At 46.2% G+C, this 20003-nt stretch overlaps 1 protein-coding gene across 2 annotated transcripts in view; it reads right to left on the bottom strand.

Moving 5' to 3' along the window:
- Window positions 1–6672: 6672 nt before the first annotated feature.
- The window catches only part of LOC126544940 (uncharacterized), a 55901-nt gene continuing 42570 nt past the window's right edge, over window positions 6673–20003 (bottom strand). The window contains exons 1-5 of one of the 2 annotated variants that reach the window (XM_050192493.2): window positions 13521–14559; window positions 12537–13065; window positions 12387–12455; window positions 10282–10371; window positions 6673–6996 (exon numbers count right to left, since the gene is read on the bottom strand). In XM_050192493.2, coding sequence (XP_050048450.2) covers window positions 6904–6996; window positions 10282–10371; window positions 12387–12455; window positions 12537–13065; window positions 13521–13942 — 1203 coding nt within the window. In that variant the 5' untranslated portion in view covers window positions 13943–14559 and the 3' untranslated portion in view covers window positions 6673–6903. Of the gene's footprint in view, window positions 6997–10281; window positions 10372–12386; window positions 12456–12536; window positions 13066–13520; window positions 14560–20003 lie in introns of those variants that run through there. The other variant, XR_008615122.2, reaches the window with a different exon arrangement.

Raw genomic sequence — 20003 nt, 5'->3', positions numbered from 1 at the left:
GATTCTGTGCTTAGCGAGACAGTATCATATCAAATGAAGTACGGAAGGTCGTCGTCAAACATTCAGAAAAAATTATACCGCTGTGGTCACAGACATCCGGTTAGAAGTTGCTAGTAATGATCTCGGGAGTAGTCGGCACTTGTCGGTTATGGCAAGATGGTTTTTTTTCTCAGACTACGCCGACATTACAGACATAAGTGATTGCAAACAAAAAATGACAAAAAGCGACTTACCGTAACACTGGATTTCGGCAGAAGTTATGGTTATGACCCCACCGTTAGCAAAGGTCAGGTCATAAGAGACCTCACCTTTGCAAGAGACCATTGCTCTCTCGCTCAATGGACGGGAAAACATTGCCTGACAGAGGCCAAATCAACCCACATTTAAGGATGTGCGAGATTGAGCATATGCGACTATGCACTGTTGGCGATTAAGACGTAATCGGGTGCCACAGTCGGGCTTCGCAAACATTTTTGGAAACACTTTTCCGTTGAAAATCTGCGCCCGGCTTTGCTCATGTATGTCTTCACGCCTGGTCACTAGCTGAAATTGTTACAGTATTTGACTGTTGATGACAAAGCCAACTCAGTCTCCAGTGCCTTATAGCGTTACTCTCGACGGCTCAAAGTGATCTACCTGAGCGAAGTGGTTGGAAACAATGCATTTACATTAGGAGCTTTTCCCGAGTTTGTTATAGGTACTGTGGTAAATCTATTAGAAATGCGTTTTTTTTGCGTTTTTTTTTGCGAAATGCGTTTTTTTCGATTTAATATACTATTTTGTCTATTCCATATACATCATTGAAAGCTAGCGTTCTTTAGAAATTGTGGTACTGTTCATACACACACTATGGGAACGACTTCCTTGTTGCTGCTGGTGTTGGGAGTTTCGATGAGCGTTTGATCACGTGGACAATCGATCACTTCGGATACACCGACCCAGGTTTGGAAAAAAACTGCTCCAAATACACTCACTAGGGGTGAGCGGGATATACCAAACATAAGAAAAGATTAAGTTGCACGGTTTTACACAACGATCTGATTATGACGCGTAAGTGGGAGGACTACCCATCAATTTCGACCTTGTGGGGTCCCTTTGTCGTAAACTTAAATTTAAGTACAGGAGCGTTTTTGCATGGATACAGGTGATCACCACCTGTATCAAACCCCAGACGTCAAGCTCAACCGCGCAACGCCATAGCCATCGGGCTACCGGAGGGTACGAAGCGCAGCAGCATTACTTCATCGCAAGTTATGCACAGGCTGGCATCGTAATGAAGGGCTGCACGGATAATGTGCTAGCGCAAATGTCTAGGCCAGCAGTAAATACTGTAGGCGTGTCCCGGTGAAGTCAATGAATACCTGAGTATTTGTTGTACTTCTGTGCTGCACGAAACGTTTCCTGTTCTTAATCAAGGTGACCGATGTTTTACCACGCACACTTTAACAGCTAGAGTAATATCAGGAATCACAAGGTCAATAGAAGTTGCGAAAACAGATATTCTTGCATATGTTAGCGAATCTTGAGCAAATGCACAAATGTGCTAGTCCCGACACGGCGCCGACAGTTTAGCATGTTTGTTTGAACCTACCGCAAACATAGTGAAGTTTCGATACAAGAAATTCTCACAAAATGAACCAATTAGGATGTGATCAAAGGAAGTAAGTAGTCGCTACATATTGGTACGATGAGGTGAAGAGAACCACGTTGGCTCCGAAGACGAGTAGTTGGCACAGCTTGGCTGGGATCTCTTCCGTCTTCGCTAAGGCTATGTACTTGTGAATGCACGTATAAAACTATTTACAAAATGTAAAGTACGTAGGAAGTACTGTGTACCTGTCTTGTTCGCAAAGGAGCTCCGCAGCGGACGTCAGATCCAGTGTGTGACCGTGCCACCTGCGGACGACGCGTCGTGTATGCCTACACGTGCATCGTCAGTCACCCAGACACTGTACCTTGCTCTTCCACGTCTGCATAACCTCGACAGATTCTCCGGCCTCGATGGCGTTGACGGAGATGAATGCGTAAGCATATACGAACGTCTCCGCAACGGGAAAAGGTGGGACCCGACCATAGTGTTTTGCAATGTCATCATCTATCTGGACAGAACTTGGCGCGTTTGATTTCAAGAGCATGAGGAGGAACTCAATAGCCGGTAGCTGTTCAAACAGAAGCTGTCCGACGTTTTTAGCAATTCATCCGGTCAGCAGCTAGTTGCCGAAAAGCAGCTCGCTACTCTCTCCCAAATTTCTATAGACTCGTATGTTTTATACATTCAAGACGTCGTGGTGCTTTGTTACAAAGCTCACACGACCATGGCAGAGTCCCACAACGTAATACCTATCTTCAAGAGCACTGAAGATGACGCATTCAACCTCTTCGTTTTCAACAACGTCTCCACTGTCGGCATCACCTATCTATCTATCATCTATCAGAACCACCGTGTCGACCATCAGTTTTCGCGCCTTCTGATTACTACCGCGACATCCGCTTCCATCGACCAAGATAGCCGTCCTTTGTTAAAGCTCGCAGCGTCAAACGTTGATGAGCACCAACTAGACCGGTCGCACACCTTACCAACATACGACAACGTCACTCGTATTATGCGACGCGAACTCGGAGCTGCGTTCCCCGCCTTGCCCCAGCAGACCGCCCTAGGAAAACTCTGCCGCAACAATATCTCTTATCCAGTCCGTAGTTCGCCAGGAAGTCGCCAACTTCGGCTTCCCCACCGCCTGCTCTCTTAATCGCCCTGTCGCCAGCATCACTCATAAAACCACGCCCTATCACAGCCCGCCCTCCCCGTCATCAGAATGCTCCTGAACGACGTGCACCTGACCAGCTGATCTGCTTCTGCTGCAGTTGAATTAGTTATATTTCTTATCGCTGAAACAATCGTTGGATGCTGCCACTCCGAAAATCTTTTCGGAATACCTCAACGTCAACCCGAAGTGCTTCAGCCCGCCACTTTTACGACGCGTTCGGAGCCTCTACTGCTGAGTGCCGTTGCACTCGCTCGCACTCACGACAGTGTCGCCAGCCACGTCTGCCCCTACTTCGCCGCTCCACTTTACCGACGTACCCAGGACCCACTCAGCCAGAAAACTAGATGGCACACCTAGAGGTGGTGCTGCAATATCTGATCTGCAGCCAAATTCTGCATTGATGCTATCAGCAAGGTACAACCTTCTAGATTTTCAAGTCGATGGCACATCTGTTACAGCACTCATTAATACCTGCGCACACACATCCACTACGAGCGTTCACTTTCTTCAGGTGAAGACGAAAGTTCTTGCACCTGCCATCAGTCGGATCATAGGCGTCGCCCACAGCTGCACGGTTGGCGTGGTGGGAATGTGTAAAGCACGCGTGAGGCATTACTGGTCGCAATGCTGTCGTCCTTTCCAACGTGCTTTCCCACTGCCCGCATGATCTGATACTATGGCATGAACTTCCTCTGATTATTCTGCATTCGATTGTTCCGCAAGCACTCTCCGCCTCGACCTGCCTCTCCTCTTCGATCCTCCTGCTACGGTCGAAATTCGCCTCAGTCCGACTGATCTCGTTGATGTGCCACCTCAGATACTGACGTACACTGAACTTCGCCGCTAGTTCCACATAATGATTACATCACTGCCCCAATCACTGCCGTTATTCTTACGCACAGCCCCACCGTCCCTCCTACCGTACTGAATGTTACGGACAACCGCACGTGCCTTTCCGTGGTAAACTTTGTCTTCACAAAGCGAGTGCTACCACAAGGAGTATCCCTGGACACAATCAACGCTTTAATAGATCGCCGCATTGATACTTCTGCCGCCAATGACTTCAGGTCTACCAGTTCAGGTCTGTCAGTTGTTCTGACGATCACATTGCAAACTTGATTTCCCCGGACCTGTTGCCTGGTCAACGTGAAGCTAACGTATTTCTTTTTTAACAAGATATCTGACTTGAACGACCGTTCCTTGGGCCAGACATTCCTTGTCAAACATCATATACACATCGATGTTCAGCCTAGTAATGGAAGACGCTACCGAGTTTCAGCGTGGGGATGCTAAGTCGTCAAAACAGGAAGTGGACAAGATGCTGGCAAAGGTACTGTTGAGCCATCGTCAAATCCCTTGGCGTGACCTGTCGTGCTAATGAAACAAATAAGGAAAAGACGGCACGTGGAGATACTGCGCTGACTGTCGTGAACTCAATCGCATCACAAAGAGGGATGTCTACCCAATACCTCGTATAGACAAGGCCCTAATCTTCATCGTGCCGAGTACTTTTCAACCTTGGACCTTTGACCCCGATATTGGCCTATTGCCGTGGATGATATCGTGAAAAGAGGTCATTTATAACGCCGGACGGACTCCACCAACTTAAGATTATACCATTTGGTTCATGTAACGCTGATGAATTCTTTATTTCAAGGGTTTAAATGATCGATTTGCGTTTGCTACCTTTATGGCGTTCGTGCTCGCGCCTACGTCAGAGCACATCGTCAGTGACACTCAGCCATTCTTTGTGTTTTCTGCAATGCGGGCCTGCAGCTCAACGTCAGGAAACGCCAGTTTGGTGACAGATAACTGCGCTTGGACGTCTCGGAGACGCTTGTTTAAACCGATCTGAACTTGCAAAAATTCGCGCCGTAAAGACTCCTGTGCCGCACTCGGCAAAAGACGTCCGCAGCTTTGTAGGCCTTTGCTATTACTTTCGCCGCTATGTTAAAGCTTTTGCCAGCATAGCCCGGCTTTCCACAAAATAAAGGTGGGCCTTTTTCAATAAGAAGTGTCCCTGAAAGAAAGATGCCTTTTTCACTGGGCTCCTCCCAAGCCGCTTCCTTCTCTAGTTTCATGACAATGCTCACCAGCCCACCTATGCTCGGCAGGTTCGACGCTTCAGCCCCTGCACTGTTGCGCACTGATGGACGGGGCCACTGAATTAGTGCTGCCTTGGCGCAAGTGGCCCGTGACCATGACCGTGTTACTGCATACACCAGCCGCCTTTTCTTACCTCGGGAGGGAAACCACTCTATTGGGAAGCGACAGTGCGATTCCTGTCTGGGCAGTGACGAAACTTCGTCCCTACCTGTATGACCGGTCTTTTTGCCGTGTCACCACCACCATGCTCTGTTGGATATTGCGCTTAAAAGACCCCACAGGAAGGCTTGGACGATGGGCGCCAAGCACATCTATGCAGACTGCATGTCCGGTTACGCTGTACACGCGCGCGACGTCGACACGGATGTTCCCGCCTGCGTTCTTTCCATCTCCCAACTTTTGGAGATTGCCAATGGGCAACGCTAACCTGCGAACCCTCATTGAGCAAGGCGAATCTTCGTCTACTGACCCATAATTATGGTGGTACGTGCTACAGGACGGCGTTTTTGTACCACCGTAGTTTTCACGTCGACGTTCATTCTCTTAGTAGTCCCTCGACACCTTCGCTCAGCCATTCCGGGCCATCGCGACCTTCACGATGCACCAATCGCAGGTCATCTTAGTGTCACTCGCATCTACAACGGTGTCCGCCGTCTCTTCTGGTGGCCCGGATACGCTCATACGGCGATACGTCGCTGCGCGAGCACTTTTAGCATAAAAAAAAAACAGCGACATTTCTTGTCCGGTATATTGAGCCCTTCACATTCCAACTAGCCATTCTTTCGAGTAGCTTCAGTTCTAGGTCCTTTCCCAGAGTCCAGGACCGGCAAGAGGCGGATCGCTGGGACTACTAATTACGTGACGTGCTCATCGTTATTCGAGCGCTTCCGATTAGTTGTGCGACTCACGTCACGGATTTCCTCCATGACGTTAGAGTGCCCGGTGCGCCACGACAGCTACTCAGGAACGTGGTAGTACCTTCGTCTGTCCAGTTTTCGCCGACATCTTGCACTCTTTATCAGACGCAAGCACACTTCCTGCTACCATCCTCAGACCAATGGCTTATCTGAGCGACTAAACCGGACCATCACTGAAATGCTAAGTACGTTTCGCCAGACCACCGTGACTGACACATTGCGCTACCCTACGCCTCGTTCGCCTACAGTTCACGCCGCGAAACTGCCGGTTATGCGTCGTTTTACATGCTCGCTCTCCACCCTGCATTGCCCCTGGGCGCTTCACTTTCCTCTGCTAGTGCCTGGAGAAGTGAGTATGCCCGTGACGCTGTTGCCGATGCTGACAATGTGCGTCAGCCTGCCCGTAGTCGTTTGTCAGCATGCGAGTATCAAAAGCGCGTTTACGATTGCTGGCACCATGACTCAATTTTCACCAGACCTAAATTGTGGTACTTTGGCCCTTCTTCCCGTCGAGTGGGACTCCGGAAGAAGCTCCTGCCAGGCTACAAGGCACTTAATGCATCCTACGTCAAATGAGCGATGCACCCTATGAGATAGTCCCCGGCAGCTCTACGGGTCATCTGGCATTGCCTCACGTGACGCCGTTCCCGTCGCACGGCTAATGCCTTACCATGCTCTTCCTGATGAACCCGTTTGATGCACAAGTACGATGCTTTTTCTGTCGAGGGTCATGTTGCGAGGAGGTGAAGAGAACGACCGCTGCGATGATGTAGCAAAGTTGACACAGCCTGCCCTGGATCTTCCATCTCCGCTAACGCCCTCTACTTGTAAATACACCTTGTAAATAGCTTTATACGCGAAACAATATGTAAGAATGCCTGAAATGAACGTAAAAAGTAACATTTATTTGAACACCGACGTTAACAGTGACAACAAGGTAACATGCACAAGTGTTGACTTTATTGAACAGTAACATTTCAAAAGTAAAAACAGGACTCGCACTCCATTGTAAATATTGGATTGATCTAAACTTCCACGTTCATCTATGTTTTTCGTTCGCGCTGGCACAGAGGAAAGCGTGGCTCCCTTAGATGGGGCACTAACAATGTACTCAATCAAGTGTGGTTTGTATGAGCAACTTGTTGGTGTTGCACATCATCGCTCGTTTGTACCAGAATAACGGAGTAGGTGATAATGGAGCCACCAATCTGCAAGGCAAAGGATTTACGATGTTATTGCGGGAATGACACGAAAACGTAGAAAATAAAACAGTGACAGGGTCTGTCACTGTACGAATATTATTTAATGGCCGCACAATGTACAGAACCTAATACCATTCAGAAAGAGACTCGGGATGGATTCCAGTTTTGTCCACTAACATAGCCCGCTAGCTTTAGCGAGCAAAACAAAGAGCAGTAGCAGCAGTTCGTTAAAACAGAGGCTCACTTATTTTCAATCCTTCAATCTGTGCATAATTACAATATTTCAAGGAAAGAGAACAGACAGGTGGGCTAGTTGGTACTGCTAACTGGAGGTGAAGCGCAAAAGAGCCCGTAGGACAACAGAAGGGGACGACGAGACAGCGCTGTCTATTCGTACTCTTCTGTTGTTCTGCGTGCTCTCTTGCGCTCATACTGATAGTACCTTCTCTCCCTCTCCCTCTTCTTCCCTTAAACTCCTTCCCCTATGTAGGATAGCAAAGGGGATTTGAGTCTGGCTAACCTCCCTACCTTTCCTTCCTTCTTTTCTTCCTCCTCCTCTCATGCGCTAAAGCTAACATTTTCAAAGCAAGTTTGCTGTAGGTTACACATAATATTGTAATACAGGAGAACAGAGGGGGTTAACCGAGGGGCCCGATTTTTATTAATGATATCATAAGACGCCAACAAACACTGACGCCAAGAATAACATCGGGGAAATTATTTGTGCTTAATAAATGAAATAAGGAAACGATAAATTAATGGAAATGAAAGTGGATGAAAATACAACTTGCCACAGGTGGGGAACGATCCCCCAACCTTCGCATTTCGTGTGCGTTGTTCTATTAATTGAGGTGCCGCGGTGGCATTTCCCCATCCACTTTCTTGGGTATTTATACTTCCTAGTAGAACCCTGGGAGTGTTAGCCAGCGCCATCACTCAGACCTTGGCGGCGGATGTGGAACATCCTTTCTGCCGCAGGTGTCATGAGAACGTGATCTTGTTGGGTGAAGGCAACCGGTTGTGGGATCGTTCCGCACCTGTGGCAAGTTGTTTTTTTTAGCCACTTTCATTTCCATTAAGTTATGGCTTCTTTATTTCGTTTATTAAGCACAAGTAACTTCCCCTATGTTGTTCTTGGTGTCAGTGTTTGATGGCTTCTTATGATATGACAATATTGTAAGTAGTAATTGCGGGTGTTATGGGACTTTCTTTAATGTGAAAGCGTAAAGATTGTCTTACATGCAAACAACCTAAAAAGTAGGTTTTTTTTCTGTTCCAGCGTTGAAAACTAAGGCGCATAACAGGAAGTTTCTTGAGGCCGCCGCCTACCTTCCGTTCTCACGCGTATGAAACTGTCTGTAAACATATGTAGGGCAATCCAGCTATCATATGTACCGAGCTAAAGAAAAAACACTGACTAGTCCACGCGAACAACGCTTGGTACATGTTCGGAGTTCACTTGAGAAGCTACAAGCAATTGTTTATTCCTAGATGTCTAATCAGTTCAATACAAGTAGCTTTCTAAGTAACTTGTTCTAATAGTGGAGATATCAAGTAGAAAGATTCGGATAACTTAAAATCCCGAATCAGACCTTTCTATCCAATTACACATCACATGTTCATTTTCACCGGGTAGGAAAAAAGCACGCCGAACAGATATAACACAACTAAGTTACCGCTAGCGAGTTTGTATATGGTCTTCTGTTTTGCTTCATTTATTTGCGTTATTTATATCTGGCAGGGACTTCTTTCTTCCTTACCCGCTAACATTGTATAAGTTTTCTTTAATCCTTTTTGCTATTTCATGCAGTCTGTTTCCTCAAGTGCATTCACATTTGTTAGAGACGCGTACTTTCACCTTTACCCAATAACATTATACAATTTCTTTGTACACCTTTCTTTTTGCATATTACTTTGTACCCTCCCCTCACCCAATATTCATTTGGGATTCTGTGAGCTCTGTAAATAAATATGAAGAAATATGCTACTGCGCGCACACCAGCACGGGATGGTAGCATCATCTAACAGTCTCGATGGGAAATTGAACTGTCAGTACGTCTTAGTTGGGGGACTCCGCATGTACGTTGACCACACTGGGGTTCTTTTAACATGTACGTTTCCCAGACATTGATTGAGCCTTTTTTAAACCTCAACCTGACATATTGTATCCCTATCGCACTTTTCCCTATTATCTGGTTGTTTTGTCCAAGCTCTTCCACAACGTTCTTATGGTGCTTAATTTTTGTTGCACTACGTGTGCGGACACGTTCCTCGTGTTACCTAATCTTAAGGTTAGGTAATAAAATTTCATTTTTTTAGTGCAGCAATCAGTTGCTTCTTCTCTTCTACTCCGGCTTGTGTGGTAGAGTTCAATATGGTAATTCTGGCTTCCATGCACACATATCTACAGAATAGACACCTATATTCAGCTGGTAATCTGTTCTATTACTGGATGGGCAAAGAAAAAAGCGGTACATGGAAACAGTGTAGCGGACTATGCGCATTTGTTGATAATGAAACCTACACTGTAGCTTAGATCACGTAGCTCATAAACTATGGAATCAGGGCAAAGTCCATAATCCGAGCATATTCATTTTATAGGAGCACAGTCAAGAAGCGTTCGTAAATATGTGTTTATTTCCATTGTACGCACGTAGAGAGGAAGTGGCAGCACCGCAAAAATTATTTCATTCAAGAATATCACACACCAGTTGGGGTTTGTGAAGCGTGGAACGATATAACCGAAAGTAAGATAAGAAATTGGTAATCAAGTAATGTGATCCGTTGTGCAGAATTCAGGCTTGGAAATGGAAGTAAAATAAAGTTAATTTAATCAAGGAAAGCAAGGCGAAAGGGCCACAGGGTGCCTCACAGATTTTTAACTAAATTTTCGATGAACCCCTTTTTAATGTTTAAGCTTAATAAAATTATGGGGTTTCACGTTCCAAAAACACGATCGTTTTATGAGGCACGCGCTATTTGGGGGCAGAGGAATCATTTTGACCACCAGGAGTTTTTTAACGTGCACCTAAATTAAAGTACACGGGTGTTTTCGCATTTCGCCCCATCTAAATGCGATCGCCGTGACCGGGATTCGATACCACGACCTCGTGCTTAGCAACCCAACACGATACCTACTAGCCAACTACGGCGGTTTTATTTTTGTATTTGCACTTTATAACTTGACGAAGGAAAAAGAAATCGACGAGATGGGAGAACCTGGCGCGCTGAGCCGCTGTGCGCGTAGAGAAGGCTATTTTCGTTTCAAGCGCACTGTGAGGAAGAGCTTACCGACACAAGCAGAGGTAAGTCAAGACTGAAGAAGCTGCCCCCACTCAGTGACATGTCTTCAGGGCAGATGGAAATGTAGAGATGGGCAACCTGCATAGATGAAAATTGCGTGAGTGTTTAACGTCAATCAAAAACTACTGGTGCAAAGATACCATTTATTGATTTGCTGCAATTCTGAAGAATAGTAACAATACCCACTCTAATTAGCAGTTTCGTTTATAACCTACTCGGTAGCAGGGAGGACGACGCGACGATAGCTGCTAGGTGGAAGCATTGTGGAAGCTCATGGCTGTTCAGAATTATATAAGCCCCTAAAGAATGCATGGATGTCGAATAATTCTTTGTATGAAAGTTGACGGGAAACACGCATGAGAACGTAACCGCAGGATATTATGCTTCTTTAACAGGAACGCGTGCGTAATATACGTCATAGAGGTGAAATAGTTTACATCAACATGGAGACCTGAATTTATCAGCCAGTAACACTAACTTTTTCTCCTGTGCACCCGATGGAGGCTCATTTGGGGCTAAAAGCTACCTTTCAAATAAGACCTTTAAAAAAAATTGCAGAGTAAACAGCTTCAGCATAGGAGGAGGAGACGAAGGGGAGGATGGGCAGGGAGGCTAGCCAGTGTAGGTACCGGCTGGCTACCCTATACTGGGGAAAGGGGTAAAGGGAATAAAAGGCTAAAGAAGAAGAGGGAAAAAGTAGGAACCAGAAAAATCCCACAATAACGCGATACTACGCGCTTCAACATTCAAAGGCGGTCGCACAATTCGCATGTCCTTAACAATTTCAGCAAAACCCTTAAGGCCTTGAGTGCCAAAGTCCGTCTGGACCAGTGTCCTAGAGCTTCTTCCTCTGTAAAGGGGCGATTGTCCAGTTTTTCAAGCGTGGTCACGAGCACTTTTCTTGGCACTTTGTAACGGAGACAGTCACAAAGGAGGTGCTCAATCGTCTCCTCGCAGCCGCAGGTGTCACAAGTAAGGCTGTCGGGCATTCCAATGCGGAATGAATAGGAGTTCGTCAATGCCATGCCGAGCCACATGCGGCACAGAAGTGTTGCTTCCGCTCGTGGTAACCCTGGTGGTAGGCGCAGTGGCAGACGTGAGCTTCATCACAGATACAGCAGAAGAGATAACGAAAACCTAAAGGACGTTCGTATTGCCGGAAATGCCAGCCATCTGACTGTCGCCACAAATTTAGCATTCCTCTCCGCCATACAGAACGTAACAGCATAAGAAAAGCATGTAGTGATGAATGTGGAAAACCAAGAAATGTCGCACACGTTTCGACAAGGGCACTTGTCACGGCCACAACAGTTTTCGGCATGGCAGCTTGCCTATGGCTCTACTCTGCGCCCAGCGAATAGAGCTAGTGCCGGTACAAGAAAGTCTGGTAAAGGCTGCTACTCTCTTTGAAGATTTCCACTAATAAATTGGCACACACATTCAAGTACGCTGACTTGTACTCTCTCCAGACTCATTTCCCAGGCACAAATTAGAGCTTGAGCGAGTGATGAAGGGGGGCCGATCACGTATGAACCGGATTGAGTGCAGGTAACATGAGTACGAATAAGTCAGCGACAGCAATTCTGAGTGGTCGTGAGCATGAACGTGAGGGACAGTCAGTGAGTGTAAGCGCGAGTGAGTATTTATTTGACCCAATGAGTGCAGGTTGGTGGGAATGGACGCGCCTATGAGCGTGAGTGGATGCCTGCAAGTATGAACGGAAGTTACTATGAGCACGAGTGCTGCTGGTTGTCAGTGAGAACGTGGGCGCGTGCCCATGGGTTTGAGTGCACGTAAGAGTGAATATATAGCTTGCGAAAATATTTGGCAGTGAGTGTGAGTATGCGCTTACTCTGGGGACCTGCGCTTCTATATTTCTTAAACAGCGCTTAACTTCCTCTCTCGATGGTGCCTGCTTATGGTCATCGTCCATAAATAAGGGGGAGGGATGAAGTGCATAATCCCAGTCACTTTAAGGAAAGAAGTTGTTACTACCAAGAAGAGAAGTTCACCTGTCAAAACGTTTGCTGCAGCCCACAGGCTTTTATTGATCACCGATCGTCACGAACAGTAAAGATAACAGAAGCAAGTACCTCACGCAACTCGGCAGCGGAGCTCCGGTGCATTGATGCCGTCGCTAGTGTGTCCTTCAAAGCTCGAACCTTTAAAAAGAGCAAGGTTGGAGATCTTTAGCACGAAAAGATCATAGCAGTGTGGGGCCATTTTAGTCGGCAAACACTTACCTCGCTTGCCATCGCATCACTTAAGCGGGCCACGTCAATAAAGTCCATAGCCGAGTACACAAAGTATGACGAGGTCAACAGGATTTGGTTCAGAGGCATCCCACTATCGAAGGTGCAGTAGACGCAGATGCATCCCACGATAAGCACAGCGGCAGATGATACCGCTAGAGAGTACTGCCAGATATCGTTGAGAAGTTCCCGAAGCTTTGCAACGCACCGCAGGTTTGACTTCACCCTGTGAAGTTCCGCCACTCCCGACATTCCCAGAGGACACGTGATCGCATGATTCTCCGTGGGCACAACTGCCCGGATTATGGCATGTTGGTGTCGTACGTAGGCGATCAACACTTCGCAGCAAGGTCTCAAGGTAAACGAATGGAGCATGTCGTAGAAGAAGAAGAAAAAATTCCCGATAATAGTGGTCACCCTCAAGAGGTCCAAGTAGTAGTTGCTCCCGAAGCCTGCTGTGCTGACTATCATATGTGAGGTGACGACAACGTTCCCCACGAAGGCTCCAATCATAAAGAACCTGGAATGTAATGTTGCTTGGCTTGAAAGCATTGAGTCACGGTCATGCAAAACAGTTATAGGCATTACTGGGCATATGGGTAGCATACTCACGAGTGCATGACCACTGATCGCGCGTGCGTGAGATGGAGTTTTAGTGAGCAAGGTAGCGGGGGAGTGAACGTGAGTATTGACAGAAGTGCTGTGCCAATTAATGTGAGTACGAATAAAAGTCGGCGAATTTGCGTGGACGTGCGTATGCAAGTGAGCCCCAGTGAGTGGTAGTGGATGGTTATAGGCACTGAGGGCGGGAGTGGGTGTCAATAAGTGTGAATTGAAGTCACTTTGAACGCGATTGAGGGTTAATGAGCACGAGTGGGCATGAGTAGGAAGGTGAGTGAGTGCTGACGATCGTGACCCCCATGAGTGAGTGAGCACTGGGGAAGAGGAAGTGGAGGGACGCTTGAAAAGGCGTACCTTAGGACGTAGGATATCCCAGAGCGGTAGCGGTACCTTTGGCGCCAGAACGACGTCTGCATCTCATGATTTGCGGCGTTCCTAAAAAACTCCCTCATTTTGCGCGAGCCGAGGATCGCGCTGAAGATATTCGTCACGACTTTTGCCGACACGGATAACGGGACTACGATGAAGAGAGCTTTCGTGAAGGTCCGGGCTTTCGGTGACAACCGCATCATATTCGTGGCGACAAAGTCTATGTTTATGGATCCGAAGGTTAAGAGGCAGGCTGAAGCGTACAAAGTGTACCAGGACTTCCATCTGACTACCATATCGTCTACGTCAGCTGCCTGAAGGTTCTCGATGAAGAAGACTCCAGCGGCACGACAAAGCCAGCCGGGTACTCGGAAGTTCTCGGCCATTGCGCTGGCCATGTCGGTCATCGCGTTTGCAAGGTGTCAATGCTCTCTTGCCGAAATTTGTTGCGTTGGTTTCGAGTCTGTAAAAGCAACCAGTGGTGTGAAACAAGTCTCATTATTCAGGCTGCATTGATATTTCCACAGATGTTTAGTTACATGTCAGACACCGTCCCTACATGGTGTTGAATGCTTTAGGAGGACTTGCTTAAGCACTATTGTTCCTGTCATGATCGTGAGGTGTTGAATATTAGTCATGATGCTTATACATATATTGGCCAACAACTTCACAGCTGCAGACAAAAACAAACATGAGCCAAGGTTTCTTTGTTGCCAGGAGGGCAGAAATATTTTTAACATTAATGCAATTTTATAGGGTAACCAGCCATGTACTGCGAACAATTGAAGAGAGGGCGCCACGTTAGCACAACAACAAATGACCGAAAGTAAATACACATCTCCACTTAGACAAAAACTACAAGGCGCCTTCAAGTGTAAAGGTTCTCGCAAAGACATACAGTGTTCTTGCTCAGCAAGTCGCTAATGTCCTAGTTTGCATAGCACTGAGTTTATTCGTAAGAACGATTGAAGTGATATATTAGGCAATAAATCACTCATTACCTACAGAACATTGCTATTCCTAAATAAATAAATTTTAAAACTCAAAACAGACAATAACAGAAGCGTAAACCGACGTCATTATCGATGACGCAGTGAAGTGCAAGTGACAAAACACGCCTTGTCAGAGCGCAAGCCTATCATAGGGTCGAACTAGACAATGTTATATAAAGTAATTGTTACAGCGACCCTCTTTACCCCCTAAACGTGCCTTCTTGTAGCGATTGCTGGGCCGAAAATCACTGCTACACGTGCCAACTACTAACGCCTTCTTAAGGTTCGCGCTGGTTTCCTGGCGAACTTCGGCATTAGCTGCTTTCGCAGGTTATACTTTCTTATTCGCCACGCACCAAGTTCCAGCTGGACTGACAGTGAACAGCCCGTATTCGTAACCAACTATACTGCGACGTAAATGATGCCGGTTTGTTTCTGGCCTGTGATAACGCAACAAACGGTTTAGCAAGTGATCAAAAACAACGTTGATGTGTGTACCAGGTGCTTGGAGTTACTGCCCACAGCGGTAAAATATACCGGACGTTAAGGACCTTGCCGAATTCTGACTTCTTGCATATAACATGGTCGTACTCTGATAGAAATGCTGACACTGGCCTACAAGGGGATATCCCATATAGGCAATATTATGCGGAAGAAGAGCTCACCTGATGTATTTTTTCAGCTTGTCCACTACAGCTCTCCTCGATCGTATACTAAGTATACATCCGTGGACTCAAGCGACTTCGAAGCCGCTTGGTTTTACCCCTGCTGCCTTTGGGGGCCCCCGTCCTACTGCCGAAATACGGCAAACAGCGTGATCGCCTCGCTTCCCTCGGCCACACGGGATCGACAGTTCCGATCTCATGCCTGAGGACCCTCGCAATTCAGGTGGGAATTATTAACGCTCATGGGACGGACAAACTGCAGGTAAACACCGTGGACACGCCGGCGTTTTCTCCCTCTCTCTCTGTTGTGCGCTGCAGCGGCGCGGAACCGTAATGGCAGGTTTCGCTGATCGATGTCACGTCGTTAGTGGCTAGCCGAAACATACGTTGCAGACGGAGATGAATATGCTTCTGTAGAATACATGGGCCAACAAACGAATGTCTGCTGGGTCGTAGATAGAGTAATAGACGTTCGTTTCTGCTTTTCTTTGGCTAGGGGAAACAAATGTATACCGCATTTGTAGCTTTCAGCGTCAACTTGTGTAACCAGGCTTTGCTAAAATTCAGACCTTTTATTGCATGAGGGTGCCCCGTCAGCTTTAGTTACCAACAGCTTGTCGTACTTGAGGGCCGGCTTGAACTGTTTGTAACAGATTTATAGCGCTGGTTTATGTAGCATGAAAGCAGGAGGCGGGAACAGGCGGAACCGACACTTGCGTTGTTGTCAGGACTGAAATATTAATTGAAAAACCAAACTCGTATGTATAACGAAAATTAGTAAAGGTACGGCAAAACAAAGCCGTAAGCGCGACAAAAAACGACAACAGCTCACAGGCATAGCTCTAATATTTTAGTATATCAAACAAACCGCGCCTACTTGAATGAACCATTGATGTCTTGCAAAAGGATAGACAGTTGGGCGAGTTGGTACGGTAACATGATCTTGGCTTCTAGCGCGAAGTGAACACGGACACAGAAAGTCCTGTCTGCTCCTTTCTGTGTCCGTGTTCACTTCGCGCTAGAAGCCAAGATCATTAATGTGTTTACCGACAGGTATTTGACGCAGGTGTACCCGGCACGTGTCAAAAGGAATGAAAAAAAAAGAGTTTAAAGAAAAACTAAATAGTTCGCTTTCGGCTTGTAAATCAGCAGCAGCGACCTTTAAGATATGATCGTTGGTTTCAACCCCCCCCCCCCCCCCATTGGCCTGTATATCATTATTAAGATCATTTATGATAACCAAAAATAAGATTGGAAGTAGCCCAATAAACGATGGCACCAGAAAACAAAATAAGTTGCAAGATTTTAATCAGTAGATAGAGTTGTAATCGTAAAACATTTGGTTTGTTCAGATTTCACGATATACCACACGTTTGCAAATAAGAACAATGGCGCAAGGTGTATGGGCGTCACTTCCTTTTCTTCTGAAACTTGCAGAAACCTGTTGCCATCACTTGCGGTAAACATGTGAATAATAAATATACAGGGACACTTTGCGAACTCTCGGCACATCATTCTAGTTTTTTTGTGCACCGCCGAAATGATGGCACCACATAATGACCACTGCCTCCCCTACAATGGAACGAAAGGGCTGTAATCGGGCCTGGTCGCTCTCGGGAAACCGTCTGCGTACTGTATAGGCCTTGTACTACTTGTAAATTTTACCTGGTCAAATGTGGGGTCCCATGCAAGTCCCATAAGTTCTCTGTTGTCTCTCCAAGCCGCGACACAGTGTTACCAGCGAATTGCTCAGGAAAGGCCAGCACTACTTCTTGCCCACAATGCATGCGCAATATTCGCTAATAAATCGGCCAAGAAGGTCGACGCCTAACACGTGCTAGTTGCATTCTTGAATTACTGTCAGCTGGGGTATGTTTACCCTCTTTCGCTCCTTGTGGCTGTAGCGGCTCGCAGTTGCTGCCGGGTGAATTGCGTGGCAGTTTGCGGTAACGCAAACGCAATTACTGTCGTTCCACTTCACAGCGAGGATTTCGTCATCACACATATCGTGAAAGGATCCTCTTTATAGCTTGGAAAGTTCCTTTGAATCTTCTATATGGTACATTTTTCAGTCAGTTCTGTCTCTGACGGTTTCGGCGGCTAGAAACCCTTGCACTTTCGGCTCTTGTAGCAGAGATGTAATGAAATTGCCCATGAAAAGGCTGTCGTCTGTTGGCACTTCTGCACTTTTAAGCGCCTTCAATAGAGTGCGCATTCCCACTGGTTCTTTTACGCTCTCCTGGTCAATCTTTTCTGTGTAGCCGCCAATGTGAAAAGGGTAACCTGATGAGAGAATCCACAGCTTGTAGTCAAATCGTATTGGTTGTCCTTTCATAAAAATTTCGCAGCTGCGCCGACCAAAACGTCGTACCATTTGCTCATCAGCGCTTAGATTAATTGAGAATATTCCAAACTGTTGGAGCAAAGCTTAGACTCAGGAGCAAAAGGCGCCGAATCTCGGACATTTTGTCTCCCTTTCCTAGGAGTGTACAATTAGCGGCGTGAATGTATTTCTTGATTACACGAAATTTGGCCTGACTCATTGTATCCAATAGAAGTGGTACACCGAGACTAACGGCTTCCAACCAGTGAAGGTCTCTAGGAGGAAGCTTGTGGTATCCACAGAAGAATAAAATTTCCAGACTGACAAACTTCTTCAGTCAGTTCGAAGCTATGATCATTCTGCTCTTGCGCATATCGGTTCGATTCTTCAGTCACCAGATCAATAATTTCCTTCTTGAAGAAGCGATTCAAGAGCTGAAATGGGTTTTCGTCCACTCAGTCGGCATGAGTCACTCACAAGGGCTTCCCTTGTGAGCTGCCCATTGAGCTCCTGTAGTTAGTAGTCTGCTTCCACTCAGAAATCACTTTGGCAGGCTTTTTCGCCTTTTAATTATGTGTTTAATCCTCATCATGTTAATTTTTCTCGATAACTGAAGTGTGTACCGTTATTTCCCCTGCAGCTTTCTTTGGCAGTGCATCCACCTGAGTAATGTCGGCGTTTTCCTTCTACGCCAGTGAATACATCACCGGCGTTTGGCAGTGGCAAAGCCAGAACTTCGACTTTTCCCGCAAAATCATCGTTGAGGACCCTTTCTACAGCTTGCTCACGGGTCAAATACTTGTGGCGAGTCATCTGTTGAATGAAAACAGTCATTCATTAAGTCAATACAAGCACAGTATCAGCGGCATGCATGCTATGGTTTTGTTCCATTGTTCGCCTTTGGGAACATTCTTGTTAGCGCGCTGATATTTACGTCATAACCTTGCATAAGCAAAATTGCACGTAATATCGTAGTCCGACACCCCATTAGAGAAAAACAGCAGCACTGGACGTTTGCAAAATAGTTGGGGGCAACTTACCCAGAAAACATCGTCTTCGCTCCTTGCAAACGGGACTGGTTTAGAGGAAAAACTGCCTTGAAGTTGTAACCACATGAACAAAACACGAAACTGTGTTCGGGTGATTTGTTGGTACTGTAGAAAATTCACCATTTTCAAACGTATTAAATTTCCAATTTAGGAAATTTATAAAATATATAAGCTGGTCTCTCTTCCTAAACCTAAGCTGCGATTTGTTGCTTAATTGGTACAATGGCGTGAAATAGGTTAAAATGTTTAAAGCAATTGGAGGTAGCTCGCAGGGCCCGAAAGGGCAAGCACCTTTTGTGTGTAATTACACTGTATGTGGAAGTGAAGCAATCCTCAGTGGGTAAATGCCACGCAAGCACTGCCTGCACTTTTTCCTAATACCGGAACACGCTCTAAGCTCCCGATCTTAATCGACCTGATGAACTTTTGTCCCTCCTCCCTCCCGGTCGCCTTCAACACAAGGGATGACCTCTGTAACGCTGAATGAAGACCTCTTGCGGAGACATTCGCACCTGGCCGAATCCTGCCCTCTTCCTCAGTCTCATATTTCGTGTATACGGTTCCATCTTTCAGATACCCCATCTTGTAGTACAGAAAAACATAGCTAAGCGAGACATGCTTCTGGGGGGAGTTTTTTTAGCTACCGAAAGCCGTTAGGGACACTCGGGCGAAACTTCAGAGTCTGGAAGCAGCTAGCTGCCAGTTCGCTCTATTTCATTTGTGCGAAGACAGAACTAAACACAATTGAGTATGTGGTTTTCACATTTCAATTTTGTGTATGCAGTATGCTTTTATGCGTTCTGTAAGGTAGCTACGGAGAAATACGTCAGTCGTCTCTCGTGCCAAAATTTGAACTTCTGTCTGTGTTCTCGACTTCATTTGTGTACCTTCACTAGTATGCGGAACTGTGAGTGTGTCTGAATGTTTGGTAACTCTTCTGTGTCTTCTACTGCACGAAACTTGAGAATGGCCCATTCTCAGCATTATACATGTGAGTTATAGTACTATCTGACGCAGCATTGTTCGTCATATTTAACTGTAGTCACTATTTCCAGGACATTTAGCTTTGATTTAACTGCGAAAAGCATTAGACGCCACTAATAGCGCGAACCTTTGGTTACATTCGCATGAATTAAAACATTTCAAAACGCATTAACCAATTATGACACCTCAGCAAGTGCCTCCAATCAATTTCAAAACTGAGTAGAAAGGACTGCGCGAAATATTCCAGATATTAAGTCTGATACATAGGATAATTGGTGGAAGCTATGTAATTGTTATTTTCATGCATATTTAAAACGCGAACATTATTCGGATCTGGACACTTGTGTCGTCAGACCACGAAAAGCAACCGTAAAGTTTCGAATACCGCGAGATGTCACATGTATCCAGGACTCAGCGGCAGCGTGGCGAACTAAAGCACCATATGTATTGCCTTT

Source organism: Dermacentor andersoni, chromosome 10, assembly GCF_023375885.2.
Source record: "Dermacentor andersoni chromosome 10, qqDerAnde1_hic_scaffold, whole genome shotgun sequence".
Classification (NCBI taxonomy): Eukaryota; Metazoa; Arthropoda; class Arachnida; order Ixodida; family Ixodidae; genus Dermacentor; species Dermacentor andersoni.
Note: the sequence above shows the minus strand (reverse complement) of the source record. Positions and strands in the feature narration are given on the sequence as shown.